Consider the following 21,473-nt stretch of genomic DNA (forward strand, 5'->3'; position numbering starts at 1 on the left):
GGTGGGACAGAACTCGGGCTCTCGGTTCCCAGCTCTGTCCTAGTTCTGCAGCTCCCATTTCCCCACTAGCTAGGAGTATTGCCAGTATAGAGGCAAAGTGCAGATCTATTTAGTCCAATCTCCTGTGTAGCACAGGCCAATCTTTTGTCTTGGAGGAAAATTTCAAGAAAATGTATCACTGATGATTAGAGAGCAAGTTTTATGTACAAGGGTGGGAGGTAATTTTTCCTGATCCATTCAGTATTTGCCTGGGGTAAGCACAAAGGGTATAAACCCTTTATGTAACTTTATGCACTCTTATATAACTGTCTCGTCATACTGGATATCAGCACGACGGGAGCTATCATGAACCAATTTTGCAAATACCATTTGTATTACAGCAAATAAACTTGTCAATGAACAGCACAGTGCATTAAGGGAACCATCACATGCTGTGAAAAGTATTCTGTTGAGTAGCAGCAATCCACTCTTCATTAATCCACTCTGCCTTGGATTCAGCTCTCCGATGAGACACTGCATTATCCTGTAGCTAAGCTAAGCACAACACAGCAAACTGATACTCTTTCATATGAGAAAGTGCAACTCTGATGTCCTGTGTGCTTTTATGCCGACATCAGAAGAAAGTCTTCTGACCAAGCTAAGCACGGCTTGAAAAAACATGGAGTATTTTCAAATGGTAGGGATATGTCTCCATAAGTCTAGGGTGGGGGTTGTCCCTTGTCCTGTAAAAGATCCTGCTGTGGCTAATTCAGTAGTACAGGAAACAGCACATCCCTTACAGCAGTTCAGTGGGATGCAGTTTTGGATCATCCAAAGAATTCAGCCCTGGATCTGACCATCTTGAACTGGACCATGTTTGTCACACTGGGAGAAGCTGGATTTTGAGCTCTCTGGAAAGCTGGTCCTAGATTTAGCAGTCTGAAGCATATGAGCTTCTTCAGAAATTCTAGCCTTAGCTGCAGGTAGTGAATGTTAGATCATCAAACCGTGAGCTGCTCTGTAAATACAGCTACTCGTAGTGAAAAATTATAGGTCTCCAGGCCTTTGACAAGAGTTTCAGCTCTTCTTACCTATCAGGTTGTGCTGGAAAGGTGAGGATAAGATTCGGAGAAAAGAAGTTGAGTGTTTAAAGAAAGAGACATTTCTATACCAGTGAAAGGAGTCTGTTCATACTGTGTTTGGTTTTGAGTTTTCATCCCACTGCTGGTATCCTTCCTTCAAGGTTGTTCTCCAAGGAGCTCGTTAGAAATGAGCTGCAGCACAGGGTGGGATCCCTCTCCTTGGGCAGGTGCCCTTCGGCAGGGCGCTGGGCTGCGGCTGCCGGCGGCAGTGCTTTGCTCCCGGGCAGAATCACCCTTCTCGTGCTTGTGGAGCTTTCTGGGCTAGGAAAGCTTCACCCAGGCAGCTGCTTGGATGCAGGAAATCTCCACATCCAGTTAGAGGTTAGGGTGAGAGGAGAGGATAGATAGAGGACGTTGTACGGATATAATAAGCTGGTAGATAGCCAACTTACATGTCAGGAAAACCTCTCCTTTCTTGTCCCTGTAATTCAGGCGAGTTGTTTATTTACCACTGCAGTGAAAGGAGGAGATGAACAAAGAAAGATGTCCTTTTCTCTAACGTTTTGTGGAAGATGTTGAAATGTATTTAGATGCTGGGCTGTGTTGGTGGGAGTGTGCATACACATACATACACGTATGTACGCATCCTTTCTCTTGCAACAATCCTAGCGATCTGCTTTCCCAGCTGTTGCTGTGTTAAACTGCTGTGTAATGCATTGCAACAAGCTTCTCCCAGCTCTTTTCAGCATTCCTGCAACGTTTCTTCTCATTCTTCAGTAAAGAGTAGTGGAACAGAGTGACCCTGAGTCAGAGCAGTAGCCGCTGAAATGGAATGAATTTAGTCCTTGGAGAACAGAACAGGCTTTAAAAAAAGGCATAACTGGAACCCCGTTCTCAGCTAACTTCATTGGCAGTGCGCTGGCAGTGCAGGGTCTTCTCTCTGTGCTTTGTCCTTGCCTTTCGTTTCCCTGTTGTTGGAGACCACTGGGTGCATCCGTGATCGCTGGGTCAATCTGGTGGTTGCTAAACCCACAAGCTCTAACAATTCTGCTGCAAGCAAGGGATGCATTTATTTACGTGACTTAAGTGTCTGCCATTGTACCTGATTTTTCTTGTTCTAGTTTTATGTTTCCCACACCCACTTCTACTAATGCCTCCCTGCTTGGGTTTGCAGCGCTGCTGCTACCCAGGTCCAGGAAGACTTTCAGTTCCCATAAAATAGAACAGAGTTCAGGGCTTGTGCCTCCCAGTCCGCCAGGCTATTCCCTGCCAAACCAGTGACCAAGCAGGGATGATCCGCATCATAAAAGCCAGACTCCAGTTACTCCCAGATCCTCGTGAACATCTTGCACGTGGCCAGCACGTGAGTCCCTTAATTGAAACAAGTTGGTTGTTATAACAGTTATTTTTATGTGACTGCAGACACTGATTTACTTTATGGACTCACGAGCTGTACAATTTGAGTTTAAAAGCAGCTTAATTTTAAAGGTATTTAAACGCTTAAGGAGAGACTATTATTTTTAATCTGAGAACTTCAAAGTGATTTCTTTTCCCTATAATTTGTTTTGTTGTTTCTTTTACAGAGAATGAAAAAAAAAAAAAAAGAAACAACCCTGCATTTGCAGAGACATTTTGTGCTACAGTAAATTTCAGACCAGAGCAAAGGTTTAATCAGAGTCACAAATCCTTTAAAATTAGTTTATAATTGGCTCTTATGGCTACAGTTCCACAGCCCTTAACTGGCTCTTGTGCCTTGTGATTGGAGTTGTTATCTTAAAAGACCTGGAGTCAGGGGCTGTCCTCCCGGTTCTGGGGACTGAATTATGCTTGTGTTTCTCTGGTGGTGTGTTGATTTTGGTTGAGAGATAGTATTTCTGTTCCTTAGATTGGGTTTTGTAAAACCGAGGGTATAAATTTACTGTCAGTTGATAAACAGGGAAAACTTAAGACATTTTGTATTCACTGCATCTCACCAAGTTTTCAGGCCAAAACAGGTCATATCTATTTTCAGTTGACTATACTGCTGGTAAGAATAATAAACATTTGGAAACCATTAGACATTTCCTACCTTCGTGGACTTTTGCAGGGGGAATAGTGGAACTAAAAATTTTCTGCCGGGCTCCATATAATATTTACCTGGATGTGAGGAAGGAATTGTCAAAGTCGAGACCCGTTTTGGTCATCGCTAAGCAGCGGGTCACACAAATACTGCCTGGGACACTGAAGGTTAGCAAGGTGCAACGAGCTGCTGTGCAGGGATAAAGACGGGAAGAGAACAGGGCAGTTGGGATGACCCTGTGAGCGCTGCTTCTTCCCAGTCCAGTGATTTCTGTGGGAAAGGCTTTGTATTGGTTACCAGCCTCTCTGACCTTCATTTCTTGGAAGGAAACTGCTTGCATGTGACCAGTAAACCTTCAAAAAGAAATTGGATAGACTTAGGATAAATGGAATATTCAGAGTTATAATTTGATTCTGACAAAAACCTGTTGGGATGGATATTAAATCTCATGCTCCAGAGCTTTAATCAGTCTCTAGGTTGGTCTCATCCTGATCTCCAGAAATTAATGGGCAATGGGGAGCAAGGAGAAGATTATTTCTCTGATCCTTATTTACAGATTTCCTGTGCTTGCTTTTGAAGCAGCTGATGCTGTACTTTGGCAGAGGTGGGATGCAGAGCAAGACAGCCCTTGGGTCTCACCAGGCTGGCAGTCTCTGTGCTGTTAATCGTTGGCTTAAATGAAGTGACTTGGTCATGCCACTGGGCGCTCCTGGTGCGTGCGAGGAGGTAGGGATCTAACTGTGACTAATGAAGACCAGGTTACAGCACTTGCGTTTGCATGGAGGAGTCTGTTTCTCTGCAAATAGCCCTGTCGAGTTCAGCGGGGTTATGAGGAGTGTAAAGCCCAATTCAGCATGAGCCGGGGCTTGGGAGCCTGCCTCTTGGTGCTCAGAAAGTGTGCTAAGATCTTTGGATGAAAGAAGCCATATAAATGCAAAGAGGCTTTTTTATTGCTAGGCATCGCTTTAGCTTGTTAACTTCGTGTGATGATAATGTGACAGGGTTTCTGATATAAGATCCTGCCTTGCTTTGCTCTCTGAAAGCTGCCATTTTTTGTTTTTCAAAGATAGAATTATTTTCCAGAGAATAAGTGTTTCTAATTGCGTTTGAATTCTAGCATGAAAAATCACCTAGCTGGAGGCTTTTGCAAAAGCCTGAAGTACTTACTATTTTGTGTCTGTAGGTGTGAAGGATACTTTAAGTAATCCATTACTCCTTTCTTGTTCATTTACGAATGCAGCAAGGTCACAGCCTTCTCGCTGAAATGTTTCAAGTTGTTGAAATTGAATTTGGAAGAAGAGACAAAATAGTTTTCCTCTGTTTGTCTGGTCTTTCTGTAGCCGGATCCGTTGTGGGGTTTATTTTTGTCAGTATAACGTGGATAAAAGTGTAGGATTCTCTTCACTTCTGAGATCTGTTAACAGCTGGCAAGACCCAGGCTAACCACCCTCACTCCGAGTGCTGTGCCCAAATCTGCAGGGGCTGCACACGCGCTTCCCACCACGCGCCTCGGAGGGGACGGCAGTCCTGGCCGTGGTCACGAGCAGGGAAGGGTTGGCAGCAGCCCCTTCCCAGCAGGACAGCGCTGGGCTGGGCCCTCGAGCAGGGTGCTGCCTGACATCGCCCTAACTTGGGAGATGCACCTGAACGGCCTAACGAGCCGATTATGGCTGAGGAAACACAGGTCTGTCCACGCATGATCACTCCTGTTGTCCTCCAACCTCCGGGCACCAGCATTCAGTCCCATCATAGGAAGGTATAGGAAGTCCCTGCAGTTGTGCTGCTGACATACTTTATCTTTTGGAAAAGCCTTTCTGACCTTGATACTTGGCTTGAGTCCTATTTTCCTAGGTATGAATTCCTTCTGGAACTTACTTGTTTTTGTTGTTTTCAAGTCCTCGCAACTACAGCTTTTGCTGCTCCTGCTATCTATCTAAAGGTCAACACTTTTAAAATAAAATACTCCGCTAAGCTGCCAGGCTCAGTCCTTTCTGCTGCTGATCCGTCCCTCGAGCGAGCCGGTGTTGTCTCTGTTCCTGCGTTACAAAGGCACAGGAATCGAAGATCTTAACTGCCTTTCTCTGTTCTGGGCCTTGTACCATACCCTTGTTTTACTTTTTTAATCTATTTCATTTCTAACATAAATGTGTCCATGGTTTTTCGTGTGCTTTTCCTTCTCGGCTGGCCTGCTGTTACTGGGAAACAGGGAATCAATACTGGTGTGTCAGAGAGGAGAGGGGCTTTGGCTCTGGGATGAAGGGGTGCCGTGCGAACACCGTTGGCTGAAGCCATCTCTATTTTTCCTTCCCTGCAGGTGTGTTCTTCACTTTTCATACCTTTCACTTGGAGAACGGCCATGACTACCTCCTGATCACTGAAAATACCAGCTTTGTTCAGCCGCTGAAGCAACTGACAGGGTCTCGGCTCCCTGCCCCGCTTAGTGCAGGGCTCTTTGGAAACTTCTCTGCTCAAATTCGCTTCATCTCAGACTTCTCCATGTCCTATGAGGGTTTCAACATCACCTTCTCAGGTAAGAACAGGGGTGGACAAAGACTTCATTCTTCCCCTTTCCTTCCCACCTTTCTGCAAATCTTGGGAATAATTTTTTGTTGATGCAGTTACATGTGATTTGGGTCACTGGTGGTCACTCCTCTCGTTACCCCAGTAAATTATTCTAGCATTAAAGCACAGTATGTCCCAAGAAATATTCTCGTTGCAGTCCCCGTATCACCAGATGCAGCAATTTTGTCTGCCTTGAGCCCCAGTAGATGACTGGATTTGAACCCACTGGAATGAAATCCCACTACAGATACGTTTGTTGCTTTCTCCCTCCTCACCCGATCATCTTTTCTGCTCTGTTTATGGACAGAGTTTCAGGTCAAGTTTTCTTAGGCTATGCTATCCCTGTTCCCTCCAGATGCCTTCCTTCTCTGTTTATCAGAGGAAAATCGCTGCAGTAGGTACAGCATTTCGAACGTGGGAAGCTGGGACAGATGGGATCTTTTGGAAGGCAACGTTGAGCAATCTGGACTTCTTGGATAAGGAGCAAGGCAGAGCGGGTCATTCCCGTTGTCCGTCTGGTCTCTCTTTTTTTTCCTTTGGTTCATTGCTCTGCTTGGATGCTCATCCAGTGACCCAGCCTCTGCAGCTGGCTTCAGCCTGTCCTTGTATAGCCTAGGCCAGGTTTCCATGAGCCCACTGGCATTGCTGGGGAACTGGAAACAGTATTTTCTCTTGCTGGACTAGCTCCGACTTGCTATAATAGCAGATGAAAGCAGACCTCCTGGTGCCCGTAGGGCATCAAGGGATGCGGGATTTTGCTGACTTCAGCAACCCTTCTTGCCCCTGCTGTGCTGTTGAAGATCTGGTTGTGCGAGACAGCTTCTGCCCTAAGAACTTCCAGTAAGCCAGTTCGGTCCTGCCCTTACTAAACCAAGCCACTTCTGATGCTGGCTTTGACTGTTTGTGATTATACAAAATGCTGGTTTCTTCAATTGTAATTCTGGATTTTCAGAAGTTGTCAATGAAAAGTAGCGTGTGCGGGGTGCTTTTGGAGAGAGACTCAAAGAAAGGCACGTTTGCTTATGCAGAACAGATCATCACACTTGTAAATCGCTGTGCGTGGGTAATCTCTGGTTGAAGTGCGCAAGGTGTTTAACTGTGTCCTTTAACCTGAAGTCCTACAAATGACTGCCAAAGTGTGTGCCTGTGCACACGTTTCAGAAAATGTAATCTCTTCTGCCTGAGTGCCCCGACAAGCCGTTCCATAAAACAATCAGTTAATGGACAAAAGCTTATTGTATTGGTGCTGTTGTTCTCTCTATCTCAGCATACCTTTTAGTCCGGAGGGCAACAGCTGCAAATTCGGCCTGCTGGTGTGGAAGAGAAATGACCATTTTTATTGTGGAGCTCGGTGCTGACGTGCTCACTGTCTTTGACAGAGCTGTTGCCATAGATGCAGATAAAACCTGCTGCACTGAGAGAGCTGGTTTCTGATAACTGTTGTTCTGCTCTCTGAAGTCAGGGATTTGCATATGATACTCCGTGGAAACTAGTCAGAAAGTTTCCAATTAACTTTCATTTTGATGGAGGAAAAATGGCTTTTTGCCTTAAAAAAATTTGCCTCAAATTATCTAATTATAAATAGTATTTTAAATGTGTTTGGGGACTTCTTTCTTTTGTTGGAAAATGAAAATGGGAGTCAGTTATATTTTTACCTTCCTTTAGATATATACATACACCTTTTACTTCGCGGGTCTGTTATTTTTCAAAAAATAACCCTCAAAACGTTTTGTGGTCAAAGACATGCATTTGGCTCTTAGCCATAATGCTACATGACCTTTCATTTAGCAGCAGCTTAAATGTTCTCTTGCATTCCCCAAGCAAGATGCTGTGTTCATTCATTTTCAGGATTAGTAATGTAGAGGCAGCAGAAATCCCATCCGGATCAATTCATCTTCATTTGACTAAACCAGAGGGAGAATGACAAATTTCCATCGTGTTTCGTTACCACTGATGTCACTTTCTTGTTTGTCTGACAACAGTGACAAAAAAATGAGACCTGTTCTGTTTTGAGTTGGTTTAAATCAAGATCCTGGCGGCACCCTGGGGGTTGCATGTCAAGAGTGAAACCCGAGTTGGTCTTCATGGCTCAAACAGGACGTATGTCTTGCACGGATGCTTCCTTTGCAGAGCTTCACTTCAGCGGGATCAAAACTCGGAGCTTCCTCCTCATCCTCGTGTTCCGGGACTGGGGTGTCCTTAGCAGGGAGAATGGAGTTCCATAAATGTGTTTTTCCCCTGTAGAATATGATTTGGAGCCCTGCGACGAGCCGGAGGTCCCAGCCTACAGCATCAGAAAGGGCCTGCAGTTCGGAGTGGGGGATGTCCTCACCTTTTCCTGCTTCCCGGGCTACCGGCTGGAGGGTGCATCCCGCATCACCTGCCTCGGGGGGAGACGGCGTGTGTGGAGTTCGCCTCTGCCAAGGTGTGTTGGTAGGTGGTCATGTGCTTTCATTTTGCTTGGTTGGTTACACTGTGCTGGATCGGTTTGGTGGGCAGGGATGGGTGGCATCCCCCGGGATGGCATCTTTCAGCTCGCAGGGTGGTTGGTGCAGGGATCGGGGGGAGAGGGAGCTGGAATGAGCTTTCAGCCCTGCAGCTGTGTGCGGGGACGGGAGGGACAGGCGGAAGGCTGCATTCCTCCCCGGAGTTGGAGCACACCAGGCGCACAGCAGATGGGGACACGCACGTCAGCGGATGCCCTGTGTCTCTGCAGCCCATCCTCAGTGCTGCGGTTGAGCCCCAGCGATTGTCCAAGTGAAGGAATCGCGAGCTGTGGGAGAGGCATCATCCCTTTCGGGATAGTTTCTGTAAAACAGCGTCGTTTTAAGGCCATCCTCCCTTTGAATCAGAGTGCTGTAAAGCTTAATAGTCCAGGCGTATGAAAGCTGCTTCTGGGTGGGTGATCTTAAGCAATGCAAATTCCACGACCGTACAGATGCATCTGGGAAACCCTCTCTGGCTTTTACCTTTCCCTTAGCCTCCAGAGGTTTCTTGCACCTTACACCTTTCACTTCCTCTCTTCCTAACTATTGCACGTCCTTTTTGCAATCCCTCCAGCCGTTATTTATACTAATAAATAAATCTAAGGGTAGAGGAGAGGAAGACTTCATCTGCAACAGTGAGCTAGTTTCTGGCTGTCGTCCCTGATGCAGATGGGCTACAGACACTCTTGTCTGGCAAGGTCTGCAGAGCACCCCCCTGCCCAGCCCCCAGTACCCTCCAAGCATAATGGTTAGCGTAAAAGAGCAAAAGTAGCAATGTGCTACAGTGAGAAGGCAGAGAGGAAGAAGGATGCTTCAGGCCTTTGCAAAAAGATTTAATATATTTTTCTGTTGTACAGTTTAGTAAGTAGGCAACTGTTCAGTGCCCTGCTGCTGCCTGGCTCACCCAGAGCCATGAGGGATTCGTCCAAATCAGGCAGACCAGATCTCTTACCTGTTTTCGCTCTGGCAAAGCCTGCTAGGTAGGTTTTCCTGGTCTGTGTTAGTGACCTTTGAGGGTCATTGCAAAGAGAGCATCCCAGCAACAGCCAGTCTCCTTTGTCAGTTTGTTGAGTCATGTCATGCTGAATGTGTTTGCCAGCACTGCTTAATGCTTAGGTCAGAGGGTTGCATCATCCTGCTGTGACAAGCAGCCTCTTCAGGGCATGAATAATAATCAGGTTGCAGAAAAAGCTAATCAGGGGAATAGAAATCAAAAAGAATCATAACAAAGCTTTAAACTTGATCCTCAGACATCATCGCTAAGTGGGCACACTGACTTCCATTTGCCAATTCCCTACTGCAGCTGGCTTTGAATTAGCATGGTGGTTTTATAATAATGGGTCAAATTCACTGTCTGGTGATTAGTGCAGAGCTCTGGTGGCAGGGTGACAGCTTTTTCCACAGTGTCCCCACTGCACACTCAGATCTGTGTGCTACCCTGGATATAGATGGATATTGGAGACTTAAGATCACAGAAGATTTAATTGTTTTTGCCAGACAAGCCAGATGCTTTGTATTCAGTTCCTGTTCTAGAAATGGGTCTGGAGAGAAACGAGAGCCGTTTGTTCCTTCGGCCAACCCCTCTCTCCAGGGTAGGAATGCTCCCCACCGACTGCTACTTCAGACCAGATCCCGAGTGGTGATGTCTCCAGCATCATCCCTGGGTCACCTGTGCTAAAGCAAACGTCCTGCTTTTCATACGTGGCAAGAGAGGAGGAGAAAGTTGCTTCCAAAGTACCACCTTTCAGTGTATCTGCTGCTGCTTCCTTGCTTAACCCTCATGCTTTAATGGAGGACCAGCAGAGGTGGCAGAGTCAGCGCAGAAAGCTGCACGTGATGGTTTTGCTCAGCTCCAACAACTTTGTATGCTGTGAAGGACTGGGGGAGATGAGGCAGAGCTAGCTAATCAGAAGAGCTGTTTCCAGGGCAAGTTGGAGTGACTTTCCCCAGCCGTGCATGCAAAACACCAGGGCTCAAAGGAACAGGGAGCCAGTGTTTTACAGCTGGAAATCTTTCAGGGTAAATAGGCGGAGAAAACAAGGACTCACAGTTTGCTTGTGTGGGAACTGATCGGGGGGTAATGAAAAATCCTAAACACATGGTGGTTGCAAGGCAGATTTACACGTGTTGGGAGGTTGTATATATATGTAGCAAACTGGCTGCAACGGTCCTGGCTGAAATCAGGCACTGGGACAAGGCAGCAACTGCTGGCAGCAGGCGTCCTCTGAGGAGGACACCCTTTGGACACCGTTTTGCAAGTATGCCCTCAAGCTGTATCTGAGCGTTGGGGACTTTTGCTTCCTCCCTGTGGTAGCAGCAGGTTAGAGCTCGTTTTGACATCGTGCCGCGAGCTGTGGTGGAGCTCGGTGCTATCACAGTAGTACTGCTGCTTGCGCTCGGATGCGCTTGAACGTCTGCTCGCTACTTCGTGTAGTGAGGACGTGCCCATAGCAGTCCTCTTATACTCGCTGTGGCGTGTTCGTATGAGAGATTGTGTCCTTAAAAGCTTGCAATTAAAATACATAAAATGCAGAGGTGAGGGATGGTTGTTGTTATTTTCTGGAAACATTAAACTGTGATCTCCTGACATCCAAGATAGGTTGAACCTCCAAAGCTGCCATCCTCTTCCTTCTCTAAAGAGGATCATTCTGCCAAGTTTTGAGTCACACAAATCTTCTAACTTCAAATTTGGCTCAAAATCAAATGCTGTTCACACAGAGTAGAAAAGGAAGCAGATCTCGTGAAGGAGGAGAGAAGTCTTACTAGAAGAATGTAATGGAACAGGGGCGGACTGCAGCTCGTAGTGAATAACAACAGGGAAAGGATTGACTTTACTTCCTTATTTCCTTCCTTCCTTCCTTATTTCCTTCTTTCTAAAATCATGGCCATTTATAACCTGTCACGGGATGTAAACTGCTCTCGGGGAAGGGAGAAACAACCGCAGTAACATTAACTACCCCTGCCCTTCCAGTTCCCCGAGCCAGAGGTATGTAGGGATGCCCACATCGGCATCTCCTTCTCGGTCCCCAGCCCCTTGTCTTTTGAACAAGAGTGGTCAGTTTTGTCTATGCCACAGAAGAACCTGAGCCCACTGTGGTTCTTTGAGTGACATTTGGGGAGCAAAGAAAGATAAGTAAATTGGAGCTCATTTCCAAAACTGAGAGGCAAAAGGATCCCCGGTTTTCTGTCTTTTTCTGATGGGAATGGATGTAATTGTTAGCTGCAAAGCTGGGAAGAAAAAAAAACGCAGGGAGCAAGGGACAAGAGGTCCTTTAAAATACTGTCAAATGATGAACTAGAGAGGTGAGGATAGCATTAACAACAAATAAGGTCAAATTTTGCCTTTTTAGCTTTTAGGAAATTATTCTGGGGGAAGATTTTGAAATTCAGGCTTGGTTTTATCATTTGTAATTATTTGGAAGTTTCACTAAGCATATCTCTCTGCACAAAGAGCTCTGGCACTTGCAGCACATTGGTACCAGCAATTGGTGTGCTGTGTTGACTGTAGAAAGAATACCATGATTTTTATTTACTATATATAGGTATAGGATGAGCTTTGTTTAAATATGGCAAAGACTTCAAATATTTCAAGCTAATAATATTTTTTTATTTTCCTTCTGGTTCATGAATCGGGAAGGAACGTAAACACAGGCACTGTCTCGAGTAGGTGGTGGCTTTCCAGGGATTTTGGAATATTTTTCTGAATTGGGACCCAAGATAGCATTTGACCATGCTAGCTTTCTGTGACTCAGTTTCCCTGTCCATATAAGGAGAAGGTATTAATCGGTCTTGAAAGGTACCTGAGGTTTAGTGATGATAGAAGTTCTATTAAGTACTGGTTTGTTTACTGGCTGCACTTGGAAATAGAGTCCATGGATGAGTTGGCAGATGGGTGTAGGAAAGAATGAGCATCTGTGGCCGTTTGGAGGAATCACCTGCATGTGTTGTATGGCTAGAATATACATGTGGTTATTAAAATGTGGTTTTGTGTCTTTATGTAGCTGAATGTGGTTCATCTGTAACTGGAACCCAAGGTGTGCTGCTGTCCCCCAACTATCCAATAAACTATAACAACAACCATGAGTGCATCTACTCAATCCAGACCCAGCCAGGAAAGGGGATCCAGCTGAAAGCCAGGACTTTTGAACTGGAGGCAGGAGATGTCCTCAAGGTAATTCTTCGTCTCTAGCAATGAAATGGTACCATGCTGCTAATGAGAGCAAGATCTGAAAGGGAAACGATGTTCCAAAATTTTAATGGAGTTAGCTGACACTAACCTCTGGAAAATGCCACCCAGGCCCAGACAGTACTGACAGTGCTGTGGAAGTCTAGGAGAGACTCATACTCGGACTACTAGTGACCAGTAGTCACTGCTGTGTCGTTAAGTGATTGGCATGGCAGTTTTGAAGACAGCAGCAAAATTACCATGGACCAGACTGAACTTCAGGCAGGGCAGCTGGGCTAGAATATTGTCTGCGTGTATCCCCTCTAAGGTTAGAGCAGGACATAGACGTGATACATCTGCGAAACAATATCTTCTAGCCCAGGGACACTGTCTGATCAGCGCGTGTCACTGCTGTGCGTTGGTTTGCTGTGCTTAAAAACATATTGTGTAATTTTAGGAAATCAGTGCCTCTGAACTTCGCCAGCTCGTAGCGGTCTCTGGCAGCAGCCCTAAGGCGATAGTGAATGTCCTTTGCACTTCAGCCTAGCTGGTTATTTGAGGCCCTCAGTCTGCAGATGGATGTGTAAACAAATTCTGTATCTACTAAAAGCATAGACATCTTTGCTGTATCACTGCACCTTCTGCTGTGAAGTCTTCCCTGAGATGTAGAGATTTGTTGGAATGTCAAGGGTTCTTCCTTTGTAGCTAAATTTCAGTTCTTATCTGCATAGTTGTGCTGGGGAAACTGTTAACACGTGAGGAAGTGTGAGGTTCTTAGAATTATTTTTGTGGCTTTAAGAATCAAGGCTGTTTTGTCCCAAAAAGGGGTTTGTTTAAATGCAGAACTCCAGACTCAAGCTCTTCAGCATTCCCATACTCAGTCTTAGATTAATCTGCATTTACAAGTTTCAGGACTCTATATAGGAGGAGACAAATCCAGGCTGAGTTTCTATTAACCACAAAGAAATGGTTTTGTAGGAGGCATTAATATTACAAGATGTGTGCTGCTGTGCTAAGCCATCTTCCCAGAGAACGCCTCTGTCCTCATTTAAGTGCCATACTTCTGCACTGCAAGATAGGTGTAATCCACATATTTTCAGCTCACAAATGACTGGAAAGAGAGAGAGATTTCCAGCTAATGCAAAGAATATACTCGTTGTGAAAGAAATTATGCTCTCTCAACAGGTTTGTCATCAACTTCTCATCTGCTCTTGAGGAAAGTTACTATCAATCTCCACTAGTGAGAAGTTGCTTTTTATCCTCATAGAGAATCATGCTATCTAAAAGAAAGGAAAAAAAACATTTGTGTTTTTCTTAAATAATAGCGGGGTCAAGGCACATCTAAGTCACTGTAGGGAGAAAATGTTTTTCCCAGTAGCTGTGCTGCACCTTTGGAAAGAGAGCTTAGTTCAGAAAACACAGCCCTGAGTACAGTATAAGCTCAGGTGTGAGAAGGAGGACACGGATCCTCCACGGTGTGAATCCTGCTCCTCAGACGAGCAGCATCGTGAAGTCTCGTCAAGTCAGACTCTTAGTTGGGGTAATTTCACTGGTTTTAAAGGAACTGTCCCTCTTTGCGCTCCTGGATGATTTGGTCCCTGAAGTAGCAAATAAAATGTTTTCCAGTACATGTTTCTTGTTCCTCCCAGGTCTACGATGGCACCAATAGTTCTGCTCGTCTGCTGGGCTCCTTTAGCCGCTCTGAAATGCTCGGCACCAGCATAAACAGCACTTCCAGCAGCATGTGGCTTGAGTTTATCACCAACAGTGAGAACACGAGTAAAGGCTTTGAGCTGCAATTTTCTAGTAAGTCTTAGGCCCATATGCTTGTGAGGTGGGAATCCGAGGTGTAAGGGTGTGTTTTTGTGTTACGGTTGCACAACCAGAGGAAATAGTCTTTCCCATAGAGATCTTGTAGTCTGAAGTGTAATTGGAGTGGGGGAGATCATTATGCTGGCAAACCTTTTCTGTTGTGAATGAGGCAGTGGTGATACAGAAACTTTGGATCAAAGCTGAGATACCAGATTTCTGGGATCTCGTTCAAATATTAATTAAAAAAAATATTAATTTTCAATATGGTGGTTTTTCTCTCCAGCAAATGATTTTAAGAGGAAAATATTAATATGATCTTGTGTTAATATCTCCTGGCTGTTAAATATCTGATGAAAACAGATGCTGTTTCTTCCGCTCCAGGTTTTGAACTCATTAAATGTGAGGACCCTGGCATCCCACAGTTTGGCTACAAGGTACACGATGAGGGACACTTTGCTGGCAGCTCCGTATCCTTTAGCTGTGACCCTGGCTATACCCTGCGAGGCACCAGGGTGCTGGTCTGCCTGACGGGGGAGAGGAGAGCTTGGGATCAACCCCTGCCAACCTGCGTAGGTGAGACAACTCTTGCTGTTAAAACGTCCTCTAACAAGTACTTTGCTGTGGGCACCATGCTGAATGTCCCTTCTTCCTTCTTTGCTAATATATATGATGTTAACTCTGATGCTGATTGCACCCATCTACATTAGTAAAGACCATGGTAAGGATACTATGTAAGGCATCTTCGGATTGAGAGCCCTGATCTCTGCAAAAGTTCTACAAGCAGTCTGAACATGAAACACTGTGCTCTGAGCACAGATTTGACAAGGTTTCTTGCTTTCCTCCAAGGAGACTACTGCTTTTCTAGTCCTTGTCCTTTCACTTAAATGTGTTAAACAGAGTGGCACTTTCTGATAATGGCAGGCATCAACGTGTGTCCAGGCATTTGACAGTTCAAAGTCATGTTTATTTGAGAGCTACATGACATTTGATTCCAGATCTTCAGATGTTTTAATTCCCTCAGTCTTTTCTTAGCTAAGTCCTGAGTGCCCTTTTACCTGTAGCTGTCCAGAAGGATGTCGTCTTGCTTGGAAAATTCTGGTATTAAGTTTTGTGTATCCACGTGGAGTGCTGTTGGTCTGTTACTTGACAACTTCATCATTAGCTAGTGTTTCCAGGACATGGTGAAGTTCTCGCAGACTTAGTCCTCTGAGAGACCTCAACAACCAGAAGGCTGCTTTCATGGTTATAAGTGATGTGCTCAGACATTGGCATTCTGTATTCTCCATGAGTTAGAACCATTCTTTATGTGGTAACTCTGCTGAATTTTAGCCTTGTTTATAGAGGTAAAAAGACAAATTTTTGTGATTTATGCATCATCTTAACCTTTGCCCTATTTGCTATACATATATTGCATATGAATGGTCGTGTCTGTGTGAGCATGTAGAAACTTAAAGAATTTTAATGGATGTGTTATGAAAATGTATTCAAAATCTGCACATGCTTTTGAAGTTCATTTAGCAGACACATACGTATGTTGGCTTCTTCGTTTTATCACACTGATGAATCGTTAAGACATTTTGCAGATATGAGCAGAAGAATTGAGCTCTTTCACCCCACATGTGTGAATACGGGAAAGCAGGATGCTGGCAGGCTCTGCCTTTACTCGCTACAAAGTCCAAAAGGTGGAGGGAAGCTTTGACGGCATGTGAGGTGTTAGGAATGGGCACAGCAGTGCAGAGTTATTCTGATAACTCAGTCTTTTAGCTGAATTAAATGACGCTCTTTATCGTTGTTTTGTAGGCTTTAAGAATCTCTCTAAATGGCAAGAAATACTCCCCGTTGTATTCGTAGGATGAGATTTGCATTGTTGCCAAGTAAGAACCATAATATGTCATGAATCTTCTCACTAACCCATATGTTTCTTTCAGCTGAGTGTGGGGGTACTATCAAAGGAGAGTCGTCAGGACGGATACTGTCTCCCGGCTACCCAACACCCTACGATCATAACCTGAATTGTATTTGGACAATAGAGGCAGAAGCTGGTTGCACGATAGGGTGAGTTGGGCCAGGTTATTGTAGCTTGGTTTTCTTTCCATGTACAGCTTACTTTTCCAGAAGCAGATCAATAACTATGTAAGGCAAGTAGAGAGAATGCCCTGTCATTTTGAGAGTCCCAAATGAAGCAACAAGCACTGGTTTATCTCCTTGCCAGGTTGGACAGAAGCGGCATCACTTCTCATTTCTCTTAAGCGTTTTAGCCCTGTATGGCCTGTGCCTGTAACAGCTATTGTGCCATGGGTGGTGACGCCAGATTATTTGTTATTGCTGCCCGTGTTATTGCTGTATTAAAATAACATCCAAGAGCTTTTATGTGCATGTACAATGCAAGTGCTTTTCACCCCTTTCCTTAATGGCATGTATTCAGAAACGAACCTTTTCCACCAGATTAGTGTTGTATTTCCCAACAATGTTTAACACGTGTCCAAGTGACGTAATCCTAAAATGAGGACATATATATAAAATTGCTTGGAAGATCACATCCCAGGAAACAATAATGGAAGGCAGTCACGGGTTTGGTTCATCTCCCATTCGCATTGCCAGAGAAAATTAACACTGAAAGGGATGAGCTCTGTCACATTACGTTTGTAAGAATGAACAGACACATGTGAGGGTCCCCAGATGTGAGTGGACAGCTGGAAAAATGAGACCGCAATACTTAGCCTTCATTTTCTACTTGCATTGTTTTATTGTTTTAATAATAAATGGAACACATACAACGTAATTATCCTCCCAAAGGAAAGACTCAAGATGGTTCCTAAACATCTGGTCTGTACAGAGACCCAAGACTGTTTTCTCCTCTGACTTCTCTTACTGTGCTGTTGCCACTTTCCTGTTGGAAAGCGGCAGTTTGAAATGTAATTTGTTTATGAGTTATGTGAATTTGGCAGTTAGGTAAGCACGGTATTGAGAACATTTGGCTCATAAAGTTAGTGCAGTCACCAGCAGAATCCAGGCAGTTTCCTGCTCTGTGATACTACTTCTGTGATCCTTGCTGCTTAACCACTGTTCCCACGCTGAAGTTTGCCCAAGCCCTGCCAAGCCATTTCAGTACTGCTCTGTGCTACCTGCGTATTTCAGTCCAGCTAAAGTCATCTTCGACAGAAAACTGACGTATATTGGCAAGTAAAGTTTTTGCTAAGTGCTGGGACTTGAGGGGGAGAAATGTAGATTATAAGGTCTGTTCAACAATAATCTGCTTCTCCCACGATCTCCCATTATAATTTCTAGTGCTTGGTAGTTGGTGCGTCAGCCCCATTTCTGTGCTGACCCGTGACCTGTTGCTGTTCCAGTCCTGCACTCCTTCATTGTCGGTGCCCTTTTATCTTCAATGTCGCTTCCTTGCTGCATCAGCACTCATCATCCCATCAGCGGAGACTGTTAATCATGTTGAGCTCTGTGGTGCTTTTAGTCGATGGATTTGTGCTGGAGATAGATTTGGTCCATTGTATTCATCTTAATGCAGAAATTCCCGCTATTAGCTCTGCTCTTCAGTGTGGTTCAATAATGGATGGTTTCTGGTATGAACGCAGGAGAAAGAGCATAGGCAATGCAGCCTAATTCCTGCACAGGCAACTTCCAGTTGAAGTCTCCTCTTTTTTTCATTTTCCTGTAAAAGATTCTGAAGAAGCCGAAGATTTCTGTAGGACAAAGAAGACGAGACCCCCTTTTCTTCCCCTTGCCCCCAAAAAAATCTAAGAGACTGCCTCATCCAGAGACTTCTTCAGCGAGTGAACTTTACTCACGCACGTAACCCCTGTCTGCTTCTGTAAGAGTACTCAGATGAGCAGAGCTATCGGCTTGCGTTTGCAGGATGAGCCAGAGGCTTGGAAGGGGCCAAGACTGAAATGAAACGATGCCAGGCAGTAGTACGGTAATATACCTTGTGACCCTTCCTTTCAGCAGAGATGAAAGCTCCCTTCTTCTGTTCCTTTATTTGGCAGCTCAAACAGAACAGATGATCTCTGGGTAGTTGAGAGAGCACATTTTCAGCAACTTCATTTTTATGGTAATCCATTGGAAAAATAATTCTCTTCACGCATGATACAATTGTATAAAGCTCTCATTTATAACTTACATTAAAATTAATCACCAAAGCTTTTTGAATAAAGCTGTATCTGCACAGAACGAGAGGAAGGAGAGAAAGATAGAAAAATTAGCCTGTACATCATTGCCATGAAAGTTGAAGGGTTGCACTTTGAGAGGATTAATTTTGTGCATGTGCAAACACACGCATGCACACGCACATAAAATTACAACTAAAATGACTTGGCTTATCTGTGAGACTCTAGGGAGAGAAAGAAGTGGGAGGGTGTACTGGAAAATGAATGAAACTTGCCTTCGAGTACTGCTTGCACAGCTGAGAGCAGTGAATACACAGAAGCGGCAGTGGTGTTTTATTGTATAGCAGTGATCTCAGTGTCATAAGAGTTTAATGATGTTGCTAATCCTAGTGTAATGGATGGTGCTGTATTGACAGGTTTCATTTTTCACATTCTCATCTAGAAATATGAGTGAGAATATTGGAATGTTCCAGTTCGCTTCCTTGGAGATTTCCAGGGACAGAACCTTTAACAGCTTTTAAGTTTGGGGACCCTCTCCGGGCTGGAGGGAGACAGCGGGCAGCCCTGCAAACTGCTGATAGTGTGGAAGACCTGTGGCTTCGGTGCAAGCCATGTGGCCATTACCAGTGTGTCAAGCTGCATTCGGCTGCTGAAGCCAGCTCCGGATGGGAGCCCAGCCTCTTGCACAGCAGAGCCCGGTTGGGGTGGCCAGAGCTTGGATGGGAAATGTCAGCAGAAAGAGCCCCAGGTTGGTCAGTCAGGTTGTGGGGCTGCTTTCTGAAGAGCTGGGGCTGAACGGCTCACCAAGAATAACGCAGACTGTCAGTGCAGAGCTGGTGTCTTGTCCTCTCTGCTCCTCGCTAAGCTGGGAGAACTTTCCCCCTATCACATATACGCATATAGCCACAATTCCTAATTTGCTTTTTGCTGCATTTTCATGCATGTAATGGGGATCGTCACAGTGCAAGAATAAAACTCTTCCTCTCCATTGTCTGCTAAACCAGTGTCTCGGTCTTGTCTTAAATGAAGCCCTGCTGGGAATAGAATCAGGCTGATAGAAAAATCATGCTGTTTGGTTACAGATGTGCCTAGACTGATTAGCTCCACAGCACACCAGTTTTCTTAATAAAATCGGCTATCCCAATAGACTCCTGAACCAACTGGCGTTGGACAACCTGTGCCTTGCCACTGTGTCACCTGGTTATCACGCTAAGGTTTTCTCCTCTTGGTGAAGCCTTGCCTGCAAGTTGTTTCTTAAAAATCAATGAGGGGAGTGAGTTGCTGTAGGCAGCCTTGGTCCTCCGGGGAACCGGCGGTGGCAGTTCCAGGGTGTCCCCCCGCCACAGGTCAGTCTCTGCCGGCGTCTCCTTGTTTCTGAGGTCTTCAGCAGTGAGTTTTCTCTGGCAGTTTTGGCTAACTAGACCCTGTTAGCCTGAGAGCAAATGTAATCAGGCCAACGCACCTGTGGAGAACAGCTCTGCTATGATCCATTCTTACTTTCCTCGAGTCTAGCTTTTTTTCTCTTTGCTCAAGGTCTCTGCTAGGTAGATTTATGATTCAGCTCTTTTGGTTTCTTTTGGATTCTATGGACATCATTTTGTTGCTGAGTACATTGCAGTGTTGTTTTTTTGGTTGGGGGTTTTTTTTTTTCCCCCTTTTATGGTTCTACCTGATTTATTTATGTTTGCCCCAGATAAATGGGAAAGCAGCCAAGCGAATGCTTCCTTGTTTTCCTCTGTGGGCTGTCAGGGTTTTAAGCGCAGTACCTGATTGTTTTATTTTTTGCAGATTTTTCTCAGTACAGTTTATAGATTTCTGTCCTCGTTTCAAACTAGCGTGCCTCAAGTTACCCTGTGTTAGCCTGATTTCATTGTGTCAGATGGTATTTCCCCCAGTGATAATGTGGCAATGAAAAACAGAGGCAATTAAATGCCTCCTCTTCAGTTGGCATTTTAAGTGCAGGAGTGAAAGGGACTGTACCCTGATGTATCGCAGCCTTTAGTTGATAACTCCCTTGGGTGTAAGAATAATAATGACTATATCTTATGCTTAGATGGTACTTCTGATCTTGGAAGATCCCAAAGCTCTTTGCAAAGCCTGGATTCATCTGCTTCGCACCCTTCCATGACAGAGGTTGGTTTGGTGGGGAGAAGCGCAGTGTGCTATCCCCCCCAGCCCAGGGTGGGAAGAGAGGAGCATCCCACCAGGAGTTGATGTTGGGATCAAGTTTGTCCTGTCCCAGAGTGCCACCAGGTCTCTCCTGGGCATGGAGGGAACTGCTGGCCTTCTCCCATCCCCTTAGGTCCATCGCTGGTGCAGGCTCTGGAGTGAATTTCCTCACCATGATGACTCCTGCCAGCATCTTGGGCTTTCCCTGGGGATTTTTCTGTGGCAGTGCTAAACAGGCATAGCCCTGTTTTAGTTTAAAAGCAGAAGACGAGAGCTCCGAGGAGTACTGCTGCAGGCAGTTCAGAACTAAGGAACATTTGCTGCATACACTGGAGGCCTTGCAGCCCTCTCTCCAGGGCAGACAAAACTATAAAATACGCAGAGTAAGGAAATGAAATCTGCATTCGGAGCATCATAATAAATGCCCTTGTTGAGAGCACAGTGTAATTTCATTGCCAGCCACCAGTTTCTTAATTTGTTTTCTCTCCCTTCCCTTCCTGTTGTGGATGAGCTGGCTGCTGCTGCCTTGCCTTTTCTTTATTTCTTGCTGAAGTTGTTCTGTTACCTCATCTAGATACAGTTTTGCAATATCCACAACTTTGTAAACCTGTCAAAATCCTTTCCTGGATCAGCCACTTCTCGGAGGTGCTGCAATCCAGCATTCGGAATTTGCACCCACCTGTTTGCCACCCTCCCGCACACCCTTTTCTGCTCCTTTTTATTAACCTCTGGGGCAGTTAACAACCTGGTAAGGGTTTCTTTTCCAGCATGATGCTGTTCTGATTAAGAGTGGTGTTGGTTGTTTCCTTTCCTTTTTTTTCCCCCTGATACACAAGATTAGCTTGGTGCCAGGAGCAAATTCTTTGATCTGAGTGCAGGTAACAAAAATCAGTGCATTTTGTCAGTAGATGCTGGCTCTTGACAATAAGCTGTTCCTTGCAGGACACCAAAAAAAGCAAAAGGACAGCCAAGGTTGTTGCTGTGTGCAGCATAGGGACAATGTGTGAATTGGATGAATGTATGTAAGTTGTCTGAAGG

The 21,473-nt window shown here is 45.0% G+C and overlaps 1 protein-coding gene across 4 annotated transcripts in view; it reads left to right on the plus strand.

Annotated features, from left to right (window-relative positions):
* CSMD2 (CUB and Sushi multiple domains 2) overlaps window positions 1–21,473 on the plus strand; it is a 312,235-nt gene that overhangs the window by 198,222 nt on the left and 92,540 nt on the right. For all 4 annotated transcript variants that reach the window (XM_030039537.2, XM_030039535.2, XM_030039538.2 and 1 more), the window contains 6 exons: window positions 5,435–5,650; window positions 7,927–8,115; window positions 12,170–12,339; window positions 13,983–14,139; window positions 14,527–14,718; window positions 16,074–16,200. In XM_030039537.2, the coding sequence (XP_029895397.1) occupies window positions 5,435–5,650; window positions 7,927–8,115; window positions 12,170–12,339; window positions 13,983–14,139; window positions 14,527–14,718; window positions 16,074–16,200 (1,051 nt within the window). The remainder of the gene's footprint in view (window positions 1–5,434; window positions 5,651–7,926; window positions 8,116–12,169; window positions 12,340–13,982; window positions 14,140–14,526; window positions 14,719–16,073; window positions 16,201–21,473) is intronic.

Source organism: Aquila chrysaetos, chromosome 16, assembly GCF_900496995.4.
Source record: "Aquila chrysaetos chrysaetos chromosome 16, bAquChr1.4, whole genome shotgun sequence".
In the NCBI taxonomy this organism is placed as follows: Eukaryota; Metazoa; Chordata; class Aves; order Accipitriformes; family Accipitridae; genus Aquila; species Aquila chrysaetos.